The following is a 22,055-nucleotide window of genomic DNA, read 5'->3' as shown; positions in this document are numbered from 1 at the left end:
AGGACAATTATTATTCATCCTTGATAAAACAGCTGATAATAATTATTTCGTCGTCTGTTGATGATGGAAGTGAGTGAGCGTGCTCATGTGTGTGGGACTGTATCAAAATTATGACTCAGCTGTTGAACTTTTGTAATCATTCAATCAGGTACTTAGTACTGTACCGGTTTCAAAAAAGCCGGGTTATTTTCAATCCTAATCAATTCCAGTAAATCCATAATTTCGTAATGGTATACTCTGATATGGTTCACGTGAAATTAATCAGGATTAAAATTTAACCGGCTTTTGTGCAACCGGGCCTTTGTGAGAGAAATTTTTGCATTCCTCTGGAAATTAATCCCAATTTACTGTGATTAGATAGAACATTTATTTATGAACTATGAAAGTTATAATAATTTTTTCTTTAGTAATAATTTTGTTATGCTTTTGTACTCCAGAGCGAAGCTCGGTCCCTGATATTTAGCGTTAAACGTGGATGTTGCATAATGAGCCTTGGTCAATCAAATAAATCATGTACTCAATATGAAGAATTATTGTAGCTGAACAGTTCAGCAACTTTGTAGTCAAGAACAGTTGAACAGTCTAGCTACTCACTTCAGCTAACTTAATGCAGCTACAACTACTTCTACCGTTATTGAACGAGCGTCAGCGAGTTCTTACTTTTGACTCAAGGCCAAATTCGTTGTCCGTCTGTGAGTTTGTTTGTCTGTATATATTCATATTTAGGTATCCAGTACTTGTAAATATTATAAAGACATGACAAAATAGAGACCAAATATACAGATATCGTCTAACTTAAGATAATATTATCTCTTTGAATTTTGGAGCGGGGGCAGGTGGAAATTGAAAAAAGTCAACTGCATGACTTCTGTATTCCTCATCGTAGAATTATGTATGGCGTGCTGGCTGCTTAACCTAAATAGCTGACTAAAACTCAGCTGGTTGATCAAATATTATTGCTATTCATAATAATAGCGCCTTTATTATTTTATTCTTTATTGATTGATACAATAAAACTAAATAAGGTAAATCTTATGCCATCCCTCTCCCAAATTTAGATACTGTCGAAGGCGTAAATCATTCCAGGGATTAACTTGTGAGGGACACGTGTCAAAGAGACAAGATCTCTGAGACAAGTAGTGCTTTTGATAAACTATAGTAGTATCTTACAATGCCTTCATGTTCAGATGTAGGCAACACGCCACACAACACGCTTGTGTCTATGAGACTCTACTTGTCTGAGTGAGAACTTGCTTCTGTAAGACTGCCATTTATAGAACTACTAGTTTCTACAAAACACTAACCTTGTCCCTATGAAACTACTTGTAGCTGTTAGATCTCTGTGAAACATCCCCCTTGTGAAACCAGACAAAAAAAATATATTTCACAAATAATGTCACAATAATAAAATCACAGGTAATGTGAAATTACTCATGGGGAGGATTCTGATTAGATTCAAAATAGAGTATCATAATGTGGGTTTGAATTCTAAATGTTGATGATGGGCTTTATGTTTCTCATAGCGATTTTTTCCCATTTCGTATAGGGCAACTAGGACCACAGTAATTCACCATTGACCATTATCATAAACGCCATCATTATTATTATTTACGTTGGTCTCCCGCTTTCGTCTCCAATAATCTCATTTATCCTCGCACTCTGAGCGATTCGTCTTTCTAACGACCAAGCTTCAATTCTAGGTTCGTCTGGGAAAACATTAACTTTAAGCTGATTCCGTAGCCCTGCTCTGATTAGTAAATCTGCCTCTGTTGCATTTGATTTTTGCATATTCTTCTTAGACTCTATAAGCCAGTTCAATTTGAATCTCCCAATTATTTTCTTGAATATTTTATTTGTTTGTCTTCTGGGATCCATTCTAAACAAATGAGCATAGAACGCCAATCCCCTCTTTCTGATCACTTCTAAAATCTTCTCAACATGCCTACAGATTTCCTCATTACTGCAAGTGAAAATATTATTCTCATTGTGTTTACCAAAAATCTTCCTCACAATCTTTTTTTCTTCTACTTCCAACTTTTCACGGTCGCCCTTACTGTTGAGAACTAAGCACTCAGAAGCATACAAATAGCGATTTATTGTGATGAATCATTACATTTTTCCACAGAGAATCTAGACGAATGAGGTATTAGTATGAGGTCTCTAGTATAAGGTCAATCACAGATAAAAACCCAACAATACATGATATTATACAGTGTTTGTTGTCTTTGGTGTAATCAAATTTTAAGCAAGCCATACAAGTTGTATAAAGTGCAATGTTCAAAAATATTTTATACTAGCTTACATCATTGAATTTTCCTCTATGATTTATATTATTGATAATTCATTGATTATTTTCTACACTTAATTCAGATTCCACTTCATGGAATCCAATAAAGTCTCCAGCCTCAGATACATTGTGAATTCACAAAATACTCCAGTCATTTAAATAACGTTTGGAGGCACGCGCCTCTACATCTCTCTCTATCTTTACTTGTTTGCCTACTCTTTCTACAAATAAATATCGATTCCGATAGTCCCTTTTCCCTTCTCCTCCTCCTCCACGTCTTCCTCCTTTTCCTCTATTCCTCCTACTCCTCCTCCTACTATTACTCCAACTCCTCTTCATCCTCCCACCCTCATCATCATCCTCCTCCTCATCTTCCTTCTCCTACTACTCCTCTATTTTCTCCTTCTCCTCTGTAGACACGCGTAACAAACGCTGTAGCTATAGCAACACCAACAGCTATTCCATCCATCTGGCTTTTCCATGTGGATTCCGATCAAGTCTCTGGATTTCCTTTTCTTGTATTGCTTGTACTCTCTCTTCTTTCTCCCTGTCACTTTCTCTTTCACTCTCACTCTGTCTCTCTCACTCTCCCTCTCTCTCACTTACACACTCTATTTCTTAATTCTCTACAACTTCTATAATTCCTCCTTCTTCCTACAAAAGATGGATTTCATAGATCCCAAATAATAATAGTAATATAGAGTAACCTGGCTGGCTCAGGACTGGTGTCAGAGTTTTCAGGTCGCACCTGATCAATTTCAGGGCCTCTGACATGACGACTGTTTTCTTCCTAGCATGTACCAACGGCTTAACGTGTTCATCCAAAACACGGGAGTAGCCCGAGAAATAAATCTTTTCCGGGCCGGGATTTGAACCCGGGCCTCTGAATTATAGACCAAAGATCCAACTCAATGGAACTTAAAACAGTGGCTCTTCACTTATAGTTAGTTATCTCATGCAACGCTTTGCTGTAGTTTCCTTCATTCTGTAATAAATGTAGTTTCCGTTGTTTGTGAATGAGAAAGAGGTGTGATTGGAGGTGAAGAGTTGATGGAAGCATACATTCAAATCAGAAAGGGAGATGTAAAATTAAGTAACAAAAATGGATATGAAAAGGATGAAAGTAGGTAATGAAAAAATCATGTTCAAAAGAATGACAGATAGGAGAATGAGGAGGAGTGTGAAAAGGAGAAAAAGGAGAAGAAGGATGAGAAAGAGTAGGAAGAGGAGGAAGAATTCTCAAGGCGAATCTGAACTGTAGGATAAGGATATACTTCACCAATTATTCTCCGTATTGAAGGCTCTCTTTCCCTCCTTTCTTAATCTCAGTAGTAATTCATTAGTACATAAAAGAAAATATAATACAATTCTTTGAATTATCTTCCATTTCAATCTAGTTAAATTTTAATCTTTGAAAAACTTATATCTACTTAATAGTAGATATAAGTAGATATAGCCCCAGTTATTTTTCGAAATTTCTCCTACTTTTTTTGAACGAATTAGACGGGATGCACACCGGAGAAACGAGTTTCGTGAAAAAGTTTCAGAAAACATGAAACGAAAGTTGCTCGCAATCGACTGATACGATTAAGCAGGGAACGTTTCTTTTGTATGCATGCGCGAGTGAAACGGATTGCATGAAACAAGTTTCATGAAAGAGGGCTTCACGAAATGCGTTTCTCCGGTGTTCATCCCGCCTAACATAGAGAAAGAGGAAATTGAATGGAATATAATAAAAAAGTATGTTTTATTCAAAATAACTTAAAACACAATTCAACAATATAGAGTCGAATACTAGATAGATACATTTGTGAAATAAATTAATCATACAATATAAAAATATTGAAGTACCCTTTATTTTTTAAAAAACTTTAAAATAGTTTTAGACTCAAGTTAGGGTCGAAACTAGTTGTTGAACTATTTTAAATTTTTTTAAACAATAAAGGGTAATTCAAGATTTTTATATTGTTTTATTAATTTGTGAAATACTATTCTTAATATAATACTCGAAAAAATAGATTATTTCTAATTAATAAAGTTGATGATATAATGAATAATTACTAATGAATGATGTTAGGGAAGAAACGTCAATTCCTCATTAGAAAAACCAAGAAACATGCAGAGTTCTTAGTCTCTATCTTTTTCTGTAGCCTAAAGCATCTATCTCTCACATTCAAAGAAAATAAATATCATCATCCGATAGTATTGTTAACAAATAATGCTAGTAGAACTCTTATGACACTCCAAAGCGTTCTTAAATTTTCAGGACACATTTCCTATTGATTAACTCCAGTTTGATTCCGAATTCAGACAGTAGCCTGTAGCCTAAAGCATCTATCTCTCACATTCAAAGAAAATAAATATCACTATCCCATAGTATTGTTAACAAAAAATGCTAGTAGAACTCTTATGACACTCCAAAGCGTTCTTGAATCTTCAGGATATATTTCCTTTTTATTAACTCCAGTTTGATTCCAAATTCAGACATGAGTAGCAGTGGAGCTAAAACCATGCCATGTTTGATCCTATTATTATCAAACTTGGAGCTAAGAATTAATAATTATTAAATTAATTAAATTTCCATCCTTAGAGCTAAGACATATTTAATAAATCTTAGTAAGAAAACTTCAAAATCCAAAATTTTCAATTCATTATTCCTGGATCGAAAATCAAGTGACGAAGCAGTGTGTGATTACATAACCTTAACTTTTGGACAACATTATTTATTTATTTTATTTTATTATTCTAATTTTTACAAGAAACACTGAATGGGAGAGAAAAACTAAGGATACTCCTTGTACTATTTCTCTCCACAAATTTAGATAATAATTTAAAAGTTCGAAATGAGGTTATGATTCCACTTTTCTGAAATTTAGTTCTTTTTCACTCAAAAACAACAGAAACTAAGAATTCTTAATTAACATTAACATTTTATCAAAATTTTGGAGAGAAATAGAACAGGCTCAGCCTAGTTTTTTCTCCAATGTCATAATTGTATTATGATTACCGGTATAGTGTTTTATACAATAAATGAATAAATAAATAAATGAACTAAAGCCAATACACTGTTTATCTCTAGTAGAAAAGCTAAATCCAAGACATGTTTAACCTTAGTAGCAAAACTAATGCTGAAAAGAATAAAGCACCAGTTGATAAGGGCTGCAGTGACGTTGAACTATTTTTCTTCTTGCTTTTGCCATCATCGTCAGGTGTGGGCATCCTGGAGAAACTGCTGCGGAGAACAACCGATGCTTTCGGTCTTAAAACTAGAAGCCTGGCTCTGATATCAACTAGAGCGTCAGGGTTCACTATATCTCTGAAAAAATAGAACAGATTTCAACATTTCAACATTATCAAGAGGTTTTGAGCTTATCAATTTCACCTTATATACCCTTGACCAATAACTATTTTTGTTGAACTTACCGTGTTTGATCACATATTGTAATTACTTATGCTCGGTTTCACCAAGCTCGGTCAAGACATCTGAACATGTTAAGGCTGTGCAAAGGCTAAAAATAAACTTTCTACTCGTGATATTTTTCTAAGTTTTCCGATTTGTATATCATCAAGCTATCAAAATGAGAAAGTCTTCTCAGGAAAACATTTTTTTCCGATCATTACTTTTTGAGATATGAGCGACTGAAGTTTGAATTTTTGGGACAGAACATTTCGGTAAGATATAGATCCATAAGATCTGGAGGATGGATTCTTCATGGTATTGTTGATCTAGTAAAACAAAAATTTTCTGAAAATATCAATTTTTAAGATAGTTATTCAATTTACTAAAAATAACTTTTAGTTGAGTTATTTTTAGTAAATTGAATAAATTTCCCAAAAATTGATATTTTCAGAAAATTTTTGTTTTACTAGATCAACAATACCATGAAGAATCTATCCTCTAAATCTCATGGATTTATCTCCCACCGAATTTGAGAATTTTCTGTCCCAAAAATTTAAACTGTAGGCGCTCATATCTCAAAAAGTAATGATCAGAAAATAAATGTTTTCCTGAGAAAACTTTTTCATTTTGATAGCTTCATGATATACAAATCGAAAAACTTTGAAAAATATCACGAGTAAAAAGTTTATTTTTAGCTTTTGCACAGCCTTGAAGCCTGGTACGCTTTAAAATATGCATTGAAGTTATCCATTGTAACTATTACCGTAGAAATCATAATAAATTCTAGTGCACTCATTCTAAAGCGTATCTCACTTGATCATGTTCAAAAGTCTTGACCGAGCTTGGTAGTTTTCAAATTATCGTTTTCATCTGAGGAATTGAATCGAATTGAAATGCTGCTTTTTAATAAATCATGGAAGGACGATGTTAGGGCGCAGCTGGGCCTCTCCTACACTTGACCAACCAATACAATACAATATCAAGTTATTTTGAGTTACAAACTCATACAAAACATTACGAGCATCGATGAGTATGTTGATGAATGAAGACGTTTCCTGGGAAATGATTCAGTAATCTTTGAAAAAAATGATTCACACGTCGAATATACACAGATCCACATGGATGTCGGAAAGGGCCTCAAGTTAAAATAGATATGAAATATAATCTACTATAGAACGTAAAATAATAGTTGTGGAGAAAAAAAAGGAGAAGTTCTAAAGAATATGCGAGAAAAATGGATTTGAAACTGCAATTATTGGAGTTTCAATTAGTTTAAGTCCAGCTCAGGAATTTAAAAATCCTTTCGATCAGGTAAGTCATTTCAAAATCAATTCTGATTCAGCAGACCTTGAAAACAAAACAATTGAAACATAAATAATTCGATGAAATTTCCAATTATAAAAACTATTCACCTTCCTCTTAAAACTTTATGTTTTGTTGTGAGGTGATGTTGTGGTAAGTATTCATATTGAGTGAAAACAACTTGATATCCTGGAAACAATTCTGTGATATCAGTTTCGGTTGTTACCACAAACCAGTGAGTATAGAATGTAATTCATTCATTACTGAAACAAACTTACCCGATCTTGTATCCTGAATTGAGACTCGGAACAACCACCTCCAGGTAATCTGGCAGCCTTGATATTTCATCTCTCAGTACGACTACTTCCCTCTCGCTTCCACAGTTGATCACTACCACATATGTATCGTTGTCCGCGTGTCTCCTGAAATTGAAATTTATTAATCAATTAACAAAAAATGAATAATTGATGATGGAAATCACACGAATTAGAACAAATCAAAAGTTAACAGGTTATAGATAAAGATAATGTGTAGAATTAATGTTTCTGATTCGAACATCTAAAACTTGATGAAGGAAGAGGCAAAGAAGAAGAACGAGAAAGAAGACGGTAAAGTGATTATAATGGAAAATGGTAGTATATGGGAGAATAAAAATGGCTTGCAAATCAATACTCAGGTTATAATAGATTTGGAACATAAAAAAACGGAGCAATGATAGCTGTGGAAAGAAGGGTCAATGGAGAGAAAATCGTTCAATTGAATAAGGATTGGAAAGAGGAGCAGAATCGTGAGGTGAAGCAAACGAGAAAAATCAATAAAATAAATACTCGAAATAAATTAAATATGAGAAAGAATTAAAAGGGAAGAAAGATGGGACGATAGAACAAAACGAGGAAGAAAAGAGTTGTGGAGGAACAGTGTGAAAAGAGCAGTAGAAGGGATAAAGGAAGACGAGTTAGACAAAAAACCGGTAAGAGGAGGTATAGGAGGAGAAGGAGAAGAAGGAGTAGACGGAGGGGAAGGAGGTGGAGGAGAAAACTAATATCTAGAAATAACAAGAAGAAGAAATTGGAAGGAGTTAAAAAATGAAAAGGAAAAAAGAAGATGAGATGAGGAGTAAAAAGGAAAAGGTAAGAGAAGAAGATGAGATGAGGTGTGAAAAGTAAAATAGTAGGTGAGAAGGACGGAAAAAAAGAAAAGGAGAAGGAGGAGGATAATTTTTACAAAGAGGAAGGAGATTGATGAATGGAGAATAAGAAGGAGATATGATTGATTGTTGATGAATTAGTTCACTGTAATCTCTAAATAGAACATTTGAATAACAATTATTTCAAATCATACATTGAAAAAATATAATGTTTCAATAAAATCGTAGCTGACCTGACAAATGCAAACACCCATTCAGATAATACATGTGTAGTGAGGGTTCCCTTCTGGATTGTGACATGCTTTCGTAAGGCGGCCAACCTCTGGTAGATCCTGAAGTGACTGTTTTCGTTTACTTTCTGACTTTCCAGGTTCAGCTTCCAGTAGGATGGGTGAATTGGCTCCCACGGCTTTTTCCTTGATGTGAAACCTAACACAGAAATCATATAGCATATATTACACATATAGTGTGTATAATATTATCAAAGTATAATTGTTATGACATTGAAAAAATAACGATCGTCCTAATGATCTTAATGTTATTCATGACAGCAATCTATGAATACTATGCATTATAGAATAATTACTGGGAATATTATATTTTGAGAAAGGTAACAAAGATATTAGCATATAATCTAGTTCGAGCTTTCCCTCCAAGCTAAAAAAAAGAAAAATAAACAAAATGCACATCAATTCTCAATAATTTATCATCAATTTCAAAAGAATGTATTTCAAAGACTATGATTAATTTAGGAAACTAGAGGAAGAAATTGAGAAATCGATATTCTCACTAGATTTTCCCATGCATTGGAACAGAAGAACATAATTTGTAGAATATTTTAGCCTTGTAGACCGACAAATTTGTTGATCTTATCTGCTGAACTTTTCATGATTTTCTTTTTTCACTCTTTAGCTTCAATTTATGGCCCTATTATCAATTCCACAAGGAAATGTACTGAATTTTACAGCTCATTTATTTTCTACAAAATTGTCTCTGAGTCCATCAGTATTCTTCTAACAATGAGGAGTTTGTAGTATGCTCAGAATTTGAAGAAAACTGTACTCTGTAGGCTACTCCTAGCAAAGACTAGTTACAATTTCCGCCGTTAGATCTCGCGGGCATTCCTCTTTCCAAGTTCAGCATTGAATCCTCCATTTGCTTTCTTAGCTACAACTGAATAATTATGAAATTTTCTTGTTTTGCGCACTCAAATGACAAATTTTATAACAACAAGTAATGCATACTCTGCGTCATTGTGTCCATATTAATGAATAGTTTCAATCTTAATTACATGGAGTACAATAGAATTGTATTTCTTCCAAAAAATAAATCATAGAAAAATTTATTTCACTTAAATGAACACTGTTTACGAGAAATATCCTACCAAAACTATGACTACATATAGCCCAATCTCTGTGTTCAACTGACCAGCATTTTCTGAGTCGTTCCAGAGAAAAGGACCCCTCTGAGGGTCCCTGACATCGAGCACACCCAAGCCGTTGTTGTTGGGATCTTTGATCTGGTCTCGCCGTATGAGAGTGTCAGGTTGTCCTAGCTCCTCGCCCTGGTAGGTGACAGACGTACCAGGCAGCAGCATGGATAGCATCGCCATAGCATCCACCATGTCTTCACCCAGTCGAGTCGCTACCCTGTGGTTGTCATGGTTACCTATCTGCAAACATACAATTGAAATTCATTTTAAAAAGTGGAAGATATAAATTTCTCATTCATCTATACCATTCAAAGAAATTATTTTCTCATTCATCTATACCATTCAAAGAAATTATTTTCTCATTCATCTACAACATTCAAAGAAATTAATTTCTCATTCATCTACACCAATCAGAGAAATTAATTTTTCATTCATCTGAAGCCTAAAGTCTATTGTCTAAAGTGCGAGATAAATTACTTTTAACACGGCTTTTTCTCGAAGACGGAGAGGTCCGATGCTCTATCCTCCACTGATCACTCCCACTACCTAGCAGCATTCTCCTTCTTTTGAGTGAGAGAGCTTTGTAACGCGACGCGTCAGCATGGTTTGTGTATGTTACAGAGATGTTTTCATCACAAGAACATGAAGCAAAATGACACGGCGCATCCAATTGTGCGCAGGATGTCCGTCTGTGACTATGTTACAAACTGTGGAGGGAGAAATGGGTTTCTCCTCTTCATGTTAAAAGTAATTTATCTCGCACTTTAGTACAGTAAACATATTGTTCCCATGAGTTCTAAAGCTTCGTTTACACCGAAGTTAATAACAAAATGTTAAGTTGATAAACTTAATCCTTATAGATTCTATTAGATTGAACATATCTTATCATACACAAGATACACATATGTGTTTGACAAGTTCCGTTCAATCTAATAGAATCTATCAGGATTAAGTTATTAACATTTTGTTAATAACTTTGGTGTAAACCCAGCTTAATGATAATTATTAGAACTAGTTGGATTAGTTCTAATGCAGTTTGAATCTGATAGAATGAGCTCTAATAATGGGATTTCCGCTCGGCAAGGCTGAGTGGAAAAAGTCCCATTAGAACTCATGGGAATAGGTTTTTCTCCTATACAGGACACGTTTACTGATACTGATATGTGAGAATCCAGTTTATAGTCGTACTTGACTCTCTTCGCAGTTTGGAATGGAATACAATCTTTCATTAGAGAGTAACAGAGAAACATAGTGGAGCGGCAAAGATAGAGTGTATTAAGAGAATGTAGCTAAGAGTGTTGAAAATAATGCATGTATATGAATTAAAATGTCTCCACTTCTTTCTGCCTTCCACCACTCCTCTACTCTACTATGTTCTGACACATTTCAATAGGAATGTGTTTTGATCGACTTTGTTGATTTGAACTGCGGCATTCAATTTTATCGCCAAATACAAGAAATATTTCTACAAATAAAAATAATCATTAAATTACAATAGTTCAATCATCACTAGTTCGTCACATCGAAAAGCTTTCGATCCAGGGAAATTGAAATTTATCTGCAAAAATTGCGCTTGCATCCACCCAGTGTTTATAGTGCCTTATGTGTTTATAGTGCCACACTCTACAAGAGTGTGACGCCGGCATGTAAAGAGCTTATTTGAGCTGCAATTAGTAAAGTAAAGGTTTCTCAGTAAGTAAAGTAAGAACCTTAGTGAAGTTAAGTAAAGTGAGAACCTTTGTGGTGATCTCCAACCTACGATAGGATAAGGAACCAAATGAGGAAGTCCTACCTGGTGTGGGTATCAGAGGAGTTGCTGGCATAGTTGTCGAGGAACTGTCTCCATTCATAGATGAGGTCATACGTCTCGTGCCAGTCAGTGGTGAGGTTGTGGTACATGTTGAGGTAACTCATGTGGTTGCCTCGTGGGTCGATGTAGGTCTCATCGTTGAACGACGAGTCTTCCATCAGATGCTTCACGGCGTCCATGCGGAATCCGTCAACACCCAGGTCCAGCCAGTATTTCAGCACATCCTATTCATCAGAACATGTTCATCAGTATTATGGTTGTTACAAGAGAAAAATCCAATGAAAAGTGTACATAAGTGAAATTGATTATCCGTTTTGAACTATTTTTGAGACCAATATTCAAAAATTATACTGTAGTGTTGTCGAAAATAGTTCAAAACGGATTATTAACTTGAAGTTCGTCATTAATTGTGAAATAGATGAGTGAAATCATCTAATTATGAAGTCATATAATAAATATTATAAATGATATAGACTATAAGTAGTTAATAAGTGATTGGGAAAGATAATTGATACCTAATTCAGAGTGTAATGGATGTATTTAAACTTTGTAAAATTGACTATGTGTGCTTGTTGTTGCAGGCTCATGTTTGCCTTCTATTATTTACTAGATTTACCAACCATGACGTTGTCTATAATGTGGAGGCATTCTGTGACAATGAAAATATTTATTTAAATTGATTTTTTCCCTCATGACATGCATCACATGACAATGTCTATCGTTGCGGGGAGGGGTTTGAAGAGGGACTCACCTGTTCCATATTTCAACTTTTCAATTTTGGCGTGATAACTGTTTGGCATATCCATACTACTTTTTCACTAATGAAAAAAAAACTTGAATTTTAAAAACACTTTTAAATTTAAAAACTTAAAATGCATGTCAAAATGGTCGTTTCGACCTGGTGTGGGTCATCTGTGGAAAGTTACTCCAATATCAAGGTTAGGACAGTGATTTTGAAATTTGAACTATTAGGTCAAAGAGTGTGTGGCGGGAAAAATCACAAGGTCAAGATCAAAATCACAAAATTTCACAAAATCAAGGTATTCTAAATACCTTGGGAGAAACCATACATAACCTTGATATTAGAGTAAGTTTCTACAGTCCAATGATGACCACTCCAGGACCAAACGATCGTCACTGCTAATAATGTAAGTGCATTTTCACTCTATAAGTGTTTTCAAATTTCAAGTTTTCATATTTTCAATTCCAATTTTCGGACTATTTTTGTTCGGTTGACTATAGTGAAGAAATTTCTAGAAGTAAAACAAGAAGAATTTCTTTCCAGTGTAATTAAAAACGTAAAAACGGTCTTTATTCTCTATTGATTCATACAATAAGTATGGAAACCTACTCTAGAACATGGTACGCCATTGTGGAGTAGGTCAACTAAACAAGTAGAGGACACATTATAACAGTTTATGTAACTAACTATTGTATGTAATATTGTAATTTATCTAATATTTTGTGTTGTAGTTTTAGTTTTTTTTTAGGAAATAAACATTTATTATTATTAAGTACATCATCAAAATGATGTACTCCTCTCCCAAATTTAGATAAGGTTATATACATTGTCCGAAATATCAAGTCTTGTAGTTGTTCACTTCACAAAAAGAATACTGTATTTATATGTACTACTTACAGGTATTTTAGAATAATCTTGTCGTTTTTTCTTTATCAATTAGTAAGCTTAAATCTATAGGTATTTTAGAATTATCTTGTCGCTTGTTCTTTATCAATTAGTATCTTGTCTTATTCAATTGTATTTGGAACTCGCTCCTCACACACAAACATTTGCCCATATGAGGAGCCTGCTTCACATTTAATGTTGTATATTTTGTATTTTGGAAAAGAATAAGAAAATAAATCAACTTCAATTCTAATACTCACATACATCTCCTCCCTGACTTTGGGGTTCCGGAAGTCAAGATCGGGCTGTTTGACACTGAACTGATGATAGTAGTATTGACCCCTCTCGGGCACAAACGTCCACCCGGATCCTCCAAACAGACTGAGCCAGTTGTTGGGCGGCAGAACTGACCCATCCGGCTGGTTCCGGCCGTTCTTCCAAATATAGTAGTCCTTGTAGGGCGTTTCGTTCCGCACAGAACGCTTGAACCAATCGTGTTCGTTGCTTGTGTGGTTGGGAACAAAGTCCATCAGGATGCGCAGTCCTAGAAATTTGGACAACAATGAATTATTTGATAGATTAATTATATTAATAAAACAATATAATATCTTATAGCACCCTTTATTTTTAAAAAAAGTTTTAAATAGTTTAACAACTAGTTTCGGTGATATAACACCGTCGGGTCATAAAAAATCACATCGTCAGGTAATAAAAAAAATAAATAATTTAAAATTTTATGTTGTAAATGTGCTTCTGTAATTAACACATTATTCATTAAAGGCTTACATGAACAAGATAAAAAAATACTACATCAATTTTGAACATATCTCATAAAAAACTCCAACTTCACCGAAACTAGTTGTTAAACTATTTTGAAGTTTTTTTAAAAATAAAGGGTGCTATAAGATTTTATATTGTTTTATTAATTTAAAAAGTAGCCCATGTAAATGAAGTGTTTTTTATTAATTATATTGTAGTAGGGATTAATAGTGTTGACAAAGAAACGAAGTCCATCAAGATACGTAGTCCTCAAAATTTCGTCAACTATATTTGAAAGATAAATTATATATTGAATTAGGAATTCAGTACGCAGTCCTGAAAATTTGGTCGACAATACATTATTTGAAAGAAAAATTATATTGTATTTGGAATAAATAAAGCTTGTAACAAAGTCCCTAGGAATAGGCAGTTCTGCACATTTCGTCAATTGAAAATATAAAATTGATAGAAAAGTAATAGTTGAGTTGATAGTTAAGTGCAGTAGCATATACTTATATTTATTTTTTGTAAAGTTTCTTTGTATATTGTTTTTGGCAAATAAATTCTTTCATTCATTCAATATTGATGTTGTGGGTGAAACCTATCTCAATGGAACGGTCAAGGGAGAACATTACAACACCTTCAACGTCGGTGGATTGGAATCCAATAACAGTAAACCCATGTTAATAATAGTCACAATTATTATAGTCCAGCTTCTGCCGCCATTGCCTCGATGTTGTTATGCCCCGAGGTGCGTACAGACTTGAGCGTCACGAACAAGCGCATTTCACTTTTCATCAGCTGGTGCTGGGATTATTATTTCTCTATCTTACCGTTTCTGTACAGATACTGATATAAGTTTAGCATCAGCTGATGAAAAGCGAAATGCGCGTGTCGTGGCACAAAAGTCTGTACGCAGCTCATGAAGAAACATTATAAACTCTATTGTAGTTTAGACACTGAATTCCTAGGTAGATATTAAAAAAAAAACACTTACTTTTGTTTAGAATATTGATAGATCCACTTCACTTCTAAAAAGGAGCTTCATCACAGGCTGATGAAAAAGTAAGTGCTCTCAAATATTAACATATAGACTCAGTGTCTAAAAATAAAATGAAATGAAAATTGTGTAAAAAATAATTCAATGTTTAAACTACAATAGAAAAAATATATATTTTATTAGGGATGGATGTTGGATAGTGTTGACAGGGTCCTTGAAAATGTGCAGTCTCCGAGCACATTTAGTAAACAAGAACATATTTTACTCAAAAATAATTGTATTAGTGCTGGCACAGATCGAAGCTGTTTATTCAGTCTATGGTGCTGGCTAATAGTGCTGGTAAAAAAGTATATAAGAATGCGCAGTCCTGCAAATTTGATCAACTCTAAGTAATTATTGGATAGAAAAATGATATTAGTAAATTAATAATATATTAAATGATATTATTATATTATGCTGCTTCCGTATGTTGGTCCAATGAAGGCTAGTGATGACCAGTGTGTGGATGTGTGGTTTGCCAGCGCTGGCCAATTAACACAATATTATAGATAGGCATTACCAGGTTGGGCCAGCGAGCCTAGTCAACACGTGGACTAGGCGTTACGAAACGAATCATAGTTTTGGCATTAAGAGGGGGTCTATGTTCAAGAGGGTCTGATAGAAGCAGAGAGTTGAGATAGAGACACAAAAGATTTAAAATCTTTAAATTACAATGTGTCACATAAAGATAGTCTATAATAGCGTCTATATAGTCTACATAGCGTCACCAGAAGATAACTGAATAATCAGAAACTTGAGAAATGTTTGGTTCGAACATTCTCAAGAGCCAAGAATCATCATAATCATACAAGGCTAGTTCATCACTTCTTCAGTTTGGTCTGTTAAGACCCTTCTGATGACAAACTAACGGTGCCTTGCATCGTCTTTATATACCAGCTTTTGCACAAAACTCAAACGAGAGTTGCAGTGAGAAAGAGAAACTACTTCCAATAGACCGCTGCTGCTATCTGTAGTATGAGTTCGAAAGTGGAAGCTCTTCTACTCCCTTTCGTTCTAGGAATTCCAGAAGGGAGGGTTTCAGTTCTTCAAGATCTCAATTTATCTGCTTATTTTGACCATTTCTTGAGATACTGAGACAGTGGAAAGTTGAGCCGTTAAGTTCATAAGTCTCAGGGCCCCAATAGCTTAGGAAGATGCAGTCAGCTATAGTGAGGTCCACGTTATAATGGCAGTGGATAAAGATAGAATAATAACGATACCGATTCTCTGCATAATTTAATCATATTTCTACACTGTCAAAAACATAATTGGCATCGTTGTGGACCTAGAAAAGGATAGTACCACCGGCTTTGTCGAATGATAGAAAGGAATAGCAAAACCAAAGTTGATCAAATACTGTCATTATAACGTGGACCTCACTATACATACCGCTGTCATCCACTGATGCTAGCTAAACATTACATTATACTCTATTCAAACATAAATGAGAATGGGTAAGGGAGAAGTCAGTTGAAGATTAAAGATTAGATTAGTTAAGGGAAGGTAAGGATTATGGGTTTTGCTTTTAAATGGCTGGTAATATGCTGGTAATTATTTGATAATTTTAGGATTCGATTTCTGTAATCATTTTGGAAGTATTTTTAACAAGCAAATAACGCTTGTTTTGAATTGTAAATCAAAGTGTGTAATTGAAAAATGTGGAAGTGATACGTAGACTAGCTACATTTAAACTGTTGTATAAATAATTAAAATTGGTATCGTTTTGGGCGTAAGCTCTTCTGAAAGTTGTGTAATTCTGAACAATTAAATAAAATAAATAAATACTGTAGTCACTGGTTTTTATGAAAGCAACAGGAACTTGACGTACTGAAAGCTGGACGTAATTAAGTAGAAGTGGACTGATTCTTGATAAACTGAAATCTCGATCTAGTGGATGTTACCCTAGGCAACGATGTCTATCAGAAAACGCAGTCTTGAAAATATGGAGAATGAAGAATTATTTGATAAAAATTTATTGCACTGGGAATGTATATTGTATAATGTTATAATGGCTTTATTATTATTATTTATAATAATACAAGGGGTGCATGGAAGGGGGCATTTTGCGCCACCAACATAAATGTGTCAAGGAGGAATTTGGAGGGGAAATTTCTACTGGAAGAGGGATGATTTTCGGGGCGGAGTTTCAAACCAGTGAATAAGGAAAGATTACAAATAAATTATAATCACCCTTGTCAATTATTGAAAATTTAAATAATTTAATAGTAATTCTATGAAAAACTATCATGTAGTACTGTATAAATAAATAATTATAATCGTATTATACATCAGTTAAAAGTACCTTTCATTAATCTTATAATTACATCAGGACTTCAATCATAATTGCTTTTCAAGCAAATCTCAGGTCTGATGTGGTGTGAATGTTATATTCACTTTTTGTGTAGTTGAGAAGTTGATATTGTGGTAATTATTCATATTGAATGAAAAAGACTAAGAAAATGTCAAAAAACACAGATTTATTGATACTTAGAAAGACCGGTCGTTCTAAATATCAATAATCTGTGGTTTTTTGACAATTTCTTAGTCTTTTTCATCCAATATGAATGTTATATTATGTTAAATGTCATATAGTTTGGTAATTTTCTACCTTCTAACAGTATTATATTTTTTGAATGCATTATAAGGGGGAGATTTTTCACACTTACATCATTGAACTGTGTCAATGTGCACGATAAAACCTCTGTTTAGATTTATTATTTTCATAATTTATAAATATCACTATCCTACTATTGTTTAAAGAAACCAGTCAATAGCTTACCTTTTTCACGCACTGCTTTCATCAGCTCCTTGAAATCTTCCATATTTCCGAAGAGATTGTTGATACTCTCAAAGTCTGATACGTCATAGCCAAGATCGGCCATAGGTGATTTGAAAATTGGCGACACCCAGAATGTTTTGATCCCAGATTCAACGAAATAGTCCAGTCTTGAAAGAATTCCTGAAACGAAACAGAGAGATACCATGCAGTGAGAGAGAAGATGTGAAAGGAACTATGGAAGATATGATAAGAAAGATCTGATACTCATCAAATCTATCTCGTATTTTAAAAAATCCATGGAAGATTATGATAACATATGATAGGTTAAAATATAGAAAAATATCATTGCTGCTCGAGTACGTAATAAATGTATTTAAATTGATTTCCGTTTATGATTATGCTAGTTATCCATTTTATATGATGTTAAGTAGAATAATAATATAAGTTATTTTTAGAACACGAGATCGAAGGGTAGGAGGATATTGAAAAGGAACAAGATGAATTGGGAGAAATAAAATAAGAGTAGATGAATTTGGAAGGCTGGAGATATGATGAGATGGCTTGAAGGTATGCAAAGAGGTGAAATAAAAGAGTTGGCGAAGAAAATGAAATGGATGAAAATTTGAAATAAAAAGAGAAAGCAGAAGAAGAACAAAATAGAAAAGATATATATAGGAAAGGGAACGTTTAAATTAGAGATCGAAGTGGAGGTGTCTCATCTAAGCCGAATCTGTCCCACCTTTGTTTTATCTTTCTCCGGTTTCAAGACAAAATTTATTGATCCTAGCTCGAATTAAAAACCAAATGTATGTTCTTGTATATTCTCATTTCATTTGTTATCAAAAAAGCCAAGAAATGCTAAGAAAGCCGTGAAAAACGCTGGAAAATCGCAGATATGTCCAGTAGATTTTCAGTTCTGTTGATGAGAGTGAGTGTCATTTTGCGTTTATACATATTATTTTATATAGATTTCATAATTAATTAAACGAATGAATATTGCGAGAGAAATTTGAATCTGAATTTATTGAAATATGAAAATAACAAAAATATCATGATGAAAAGTAGCGTACCATTCTAAGAACGTTTGTTCATTGGAATTGAAAATGAAATCATAAAAAATTGCGTAATCTGTTGCATTCTGTTGTGACCTAGCCTTCATTCAATTATGGCCTATATTTTTCTCGAGTTGATACTCTAGTTTCCATAGCTGCTGATGCTTCTGCTTATCTCTGAATTGAAAGTACAGCTAGTTTGGACTTGATTTCTCAAAACGACTACTTGAATTTGTCAAACTACTTTGATAGCAAAGTTGACATGCAGTCCTTGTGTTCTGTTTTTCAGATTTGACAACAGTACTTGAATGTGGAAAAATGATTGACGTTTTTTTATGTTTATCAACCTTGTTTGTTGGGATGTAAGGCTACAGCCCATTCAAAAAGAATCAATTAAAACCATCTAAATTGCAATTAAACCCATCTAAATTTAAATTAAAAGGTACCCATTTGATTCCGTTCTTATTATAATGAAGAAGTAAATTACGCGTACAAATAATTTCGACTTGTTTAATGAGTTTAAATCTCCTTTTGAAAAAATTGAAAAGAGATTGATGGTTAATAATTTGGATAAAATTCAAGATAAAAGTAAGGCAAATTTATTTTGTCTCAAAGATCACCCCAGTTGAATAATATCCTCTCGTACTAATAGCATACTCTATCTAGTCTCTCTACAGTTTACTCACTATTGTTTCAAAATTTTTCCAATGTTCAATATACCATAGAAATTATTCAATTTAACAGTAAATTACAATCGCAATAATGTCAATTTTCCAATCAAATTTATCTAATCTCCAATGAACTTGATCAGATTGAGTAATTTCATTTAGGCTATCCTTTGATTGGCTTCTATTGCTGACCTCTAAAATTATTTTTTATAACCCCTATCAAACTAAACTTATTTTTCAAAAACTCCTTATGTTCCACCAATTTTGCGTGAAATTTTGAAGAAAATGTGATAAGAGTGAATCTATCAATCAATGAGGATTGAAAATAGCTGGATCGATTTAAGAGAAAAATATAAATGTAAATGGATTATGGAATAGAAATAGAAGAGAAAAAACAGTTACAATAAATAGTTATTTGTATATCTAGAGTGAAAAGTGCTGTTTTTTCTCCCTGAGGGAAAAGTTTGAAGCCCGAGGCGAAGCCGAGGGCAACAATTTTCCTGAGGGAGAAAAAACATTTTTCACTCGTGATATACACAACATTTTTCCTCCACCTACATTTTTATAAAAACTGCAAATAAAATAATTTTTAAAAACGTATGTGATCAAACAATGTGTTACAACATAATCTAAAAAGTAAACTGAAACAGCTGGCTTGTAATCACAGTTCTCCTCCGACAGCACTATCTGTCGGCTAAAGTTGTAATAACAATGACAGCCACAAATAGAGCTATGATCAAGTTCCCGTTTCAAATTTGATTAGTTAATAAGTAATATTCGTTGGCTGGTATTTTGAATAACATGGAAGAAAAAAATATAAATTTTTTCTAGTATAGTGATATGAAGTTTGTAATAATAATTTCAGCATACAAACATAAATTTTATATATCGATCAAATGTCTGGTTGAGGCATTGAATTTAGTTGGTTTAATGACTACTCTATATGCTTCCTCATCTGAGTTTAGACCTTCTGACCTATTCCAAATGTACGTTTTTAAAATAGAGATGCTTCCCATGTTATTTAAATGGGGTCACTTTTACTCCCTAGGGAGTTTTTCTGTTTTTTAGTACCGAGAGCGAAAAAGTGACACTTTAGTATCATGTTTCAGGGAGTAAAGTAAGTAATTTTGACAGTAGGTGGAGGAAAAATAATAAAAAATATCGTGTGACCTGACTGGCTCAGTATTTGTCAGGTCTCAAAATTGATGAATTATTACAGCTCGCCAATTTATATGAATTTTTCTATCAAGGATTTCTATGGATTTTGCAGATTTGACTACAGAAAGGCTTCAGGGTCTATGACATGACTCAACATATAATTTTGGATGATCGTGAAAGATGACTTAATGTGTCCATCAAAAGCACAGGAGTGGTACTACAATAGTATAAATGCCGCGAGAAATATTAGTTCAATTTTTAGAACATTTAGATTTATTTCATACATTGAAACATGTTCAATTAATATTCAAAGAATTAATACTGTCTTTCAGAGCAATTATCTTCTCAAAATTTCAGCTTTCAAACGCTAGTTGTAAAGTAGCTTGCTAGTTTCCAACAAAAAAATTCAAAGAAGTAAAACGTCTTTCAATTTCTATTTATTTACTAATAAAAACACATAGGTAATCAAGTTAAGTATTGGTTGAGAATCAACAGAATTACCTAGAACTGTTTCTCACCAAAAATGTCAATACACAATTTTGTTAAGACATAGTAGTCATCATTAGGCTACAAAATCATTTAGTAAACTCAATCATTAATTAAATCATTCAGTAGAATCATTTATGATGAATAAATAGTATGAAATTGAAATGTATTTGCTCACAGATTCATGTATTTATACATTCATTGATCCGTAGATTTAGAGATTCGTGGATTCATAAATTCATAGATTCAGATTCATAAAACGTGAACTGAATATTTTCCGTAGCAATCGATAAGTAGCTCTAGTGCTTGTTTTCAAGATTTTTACAACCTGGATCAATTTCCACTCGAATCAATTCTATAAAACTTGTACTAACTCACCTCTCAAGTCTCCAATTCCGTCGCCATCCGAGTCCTGGAACGATGCAGGATAAACTTGATAGACAATCGTATCCTGCCACCAATCCAACTCCTTATCCCAGCCATTCCATCCTGCGTGCGAAGGACAGCACAAAGAGGAAACGAGGATAAAGAAGAAAACGGCAGTGTGAGGTGCTTTACTCCGAGTATGTGACACCATTTTAAATTTAGTAAGATCTGTGCATTGAGTTGAACTGAAGGTTCCACTGAGAATGACGATTTTTGTAGAAAAGTTAAAAATTAGATACTTGATTAGTTGCCACTTGAGAATAAGTTGTAGGCCCCTTCCTCAACAAGGCATGCTTCTAGATAATGATATAAAATGTAGTCAACATTCTCTGTCTTTTTTCTTCTTGAATACTCGTGCTACCATACTTAAACGAGTACTTGAGAAAAAATTTCCATTAAAGTGATTTGCAAGTCACATTATAGTGATTTGCAACTCATATCCTCACTTCCATTTTCAAACTCTTGAGACGATTTCTTTCAATGAGCTCATTTCTCTTCATGTCGCCATGTTTGGGAGTGTTTAGTTGATCATTTTTCCTTGATCGTTTTCTTATACTTTGTCTTGAAATTATTTGCAACACGTGGAATTTTTGTAGTTTCAGTTCAGTTGTGCATAGTGATATATGTTGACTTTCTAGTCAACATGTCAATGATTTTCCAGCATGCTTTCCTCAGTTGATTTT

General features: G+C 33.7%; 1 protein-coding gene across 1 annotated transcript; it reads right to left on the bottom strand.

Moving 5' to 3' along the window:
- Positions 1 to 4,157: 4,157 nt before the first annotated feature.
- Positions 4,158 to 21,592, bottom strand: LOC111049619 (maltase 2). Its single transcript, XM_039440404.1, has 9 exons — positions 21,325 to 21,592; positions 17,583 to 17,762; positions 13,266 to 13,549; positions 11,361 to 11,602; positions 11,305 to 11,323; positions 9,565 to 9,808; positions 8,370 to 8,565; positions 7,268 to 7,411; positions 4,158 to 5,603 (listed from the first exon to the last, which is right to left on the bottom strand). Exons 1-9 carry the CDS (start codon positions 21,521 to 21,523, stop codon positions 5,375 to 5,377), a joined length of 1,737 nt encoding a protein of 578 aa, XP_039296338.1. The 5' UTR covers positions 21,524 to 21,592; the 3' UTR covers positions 4,158 to 5,374.
- Positions 21,593 to 22,055: the final 463 nt, after the last annotated feature.

The sequence above is a fragment of the Nilaparvata lugens genome, chromosome 13 (genome assembly GCF_014356525.2).
Source record: "Nilaparvata lugens isolate BPH chromosome 13, ASM1435652v1, whole genome shotgun sequence".
Taxonomy (NCBI): Eukaryota; Metazoa; Arthropoda; class Insecta; order Hemiptera; family Delphacidae; genus Nilaparvata; species Nilaparvata lugens.
Note: the sequence above shows the minus strand (reverse complement) of the source record. Positions and strands in the feature narration are given on the sequence as shown.

Coding starts and splice junctions, on each gene's coding strand:
- LOC111049619 (XM_039440404.1), bottom strand. CDS start 21,523: ATGGTGTCACATACTCGGAGTAAAGCACCTCACACTGCCGTTTTCTTC. Junction 17,763..21,324: donor CGGAATTGGAGACTTGAGAG/GTGAGTTAGTAC, acceptor GTTTCGTTTCAG/GAATTCTTTCAAGACTGGAC. Junction 7,412..8,369: donor TGGGTGTTTGCATTTGTCAG/GTCAGCTACGAT, acceptor TTTCAATTTCAG/GAGACACGCGGACAACGATA.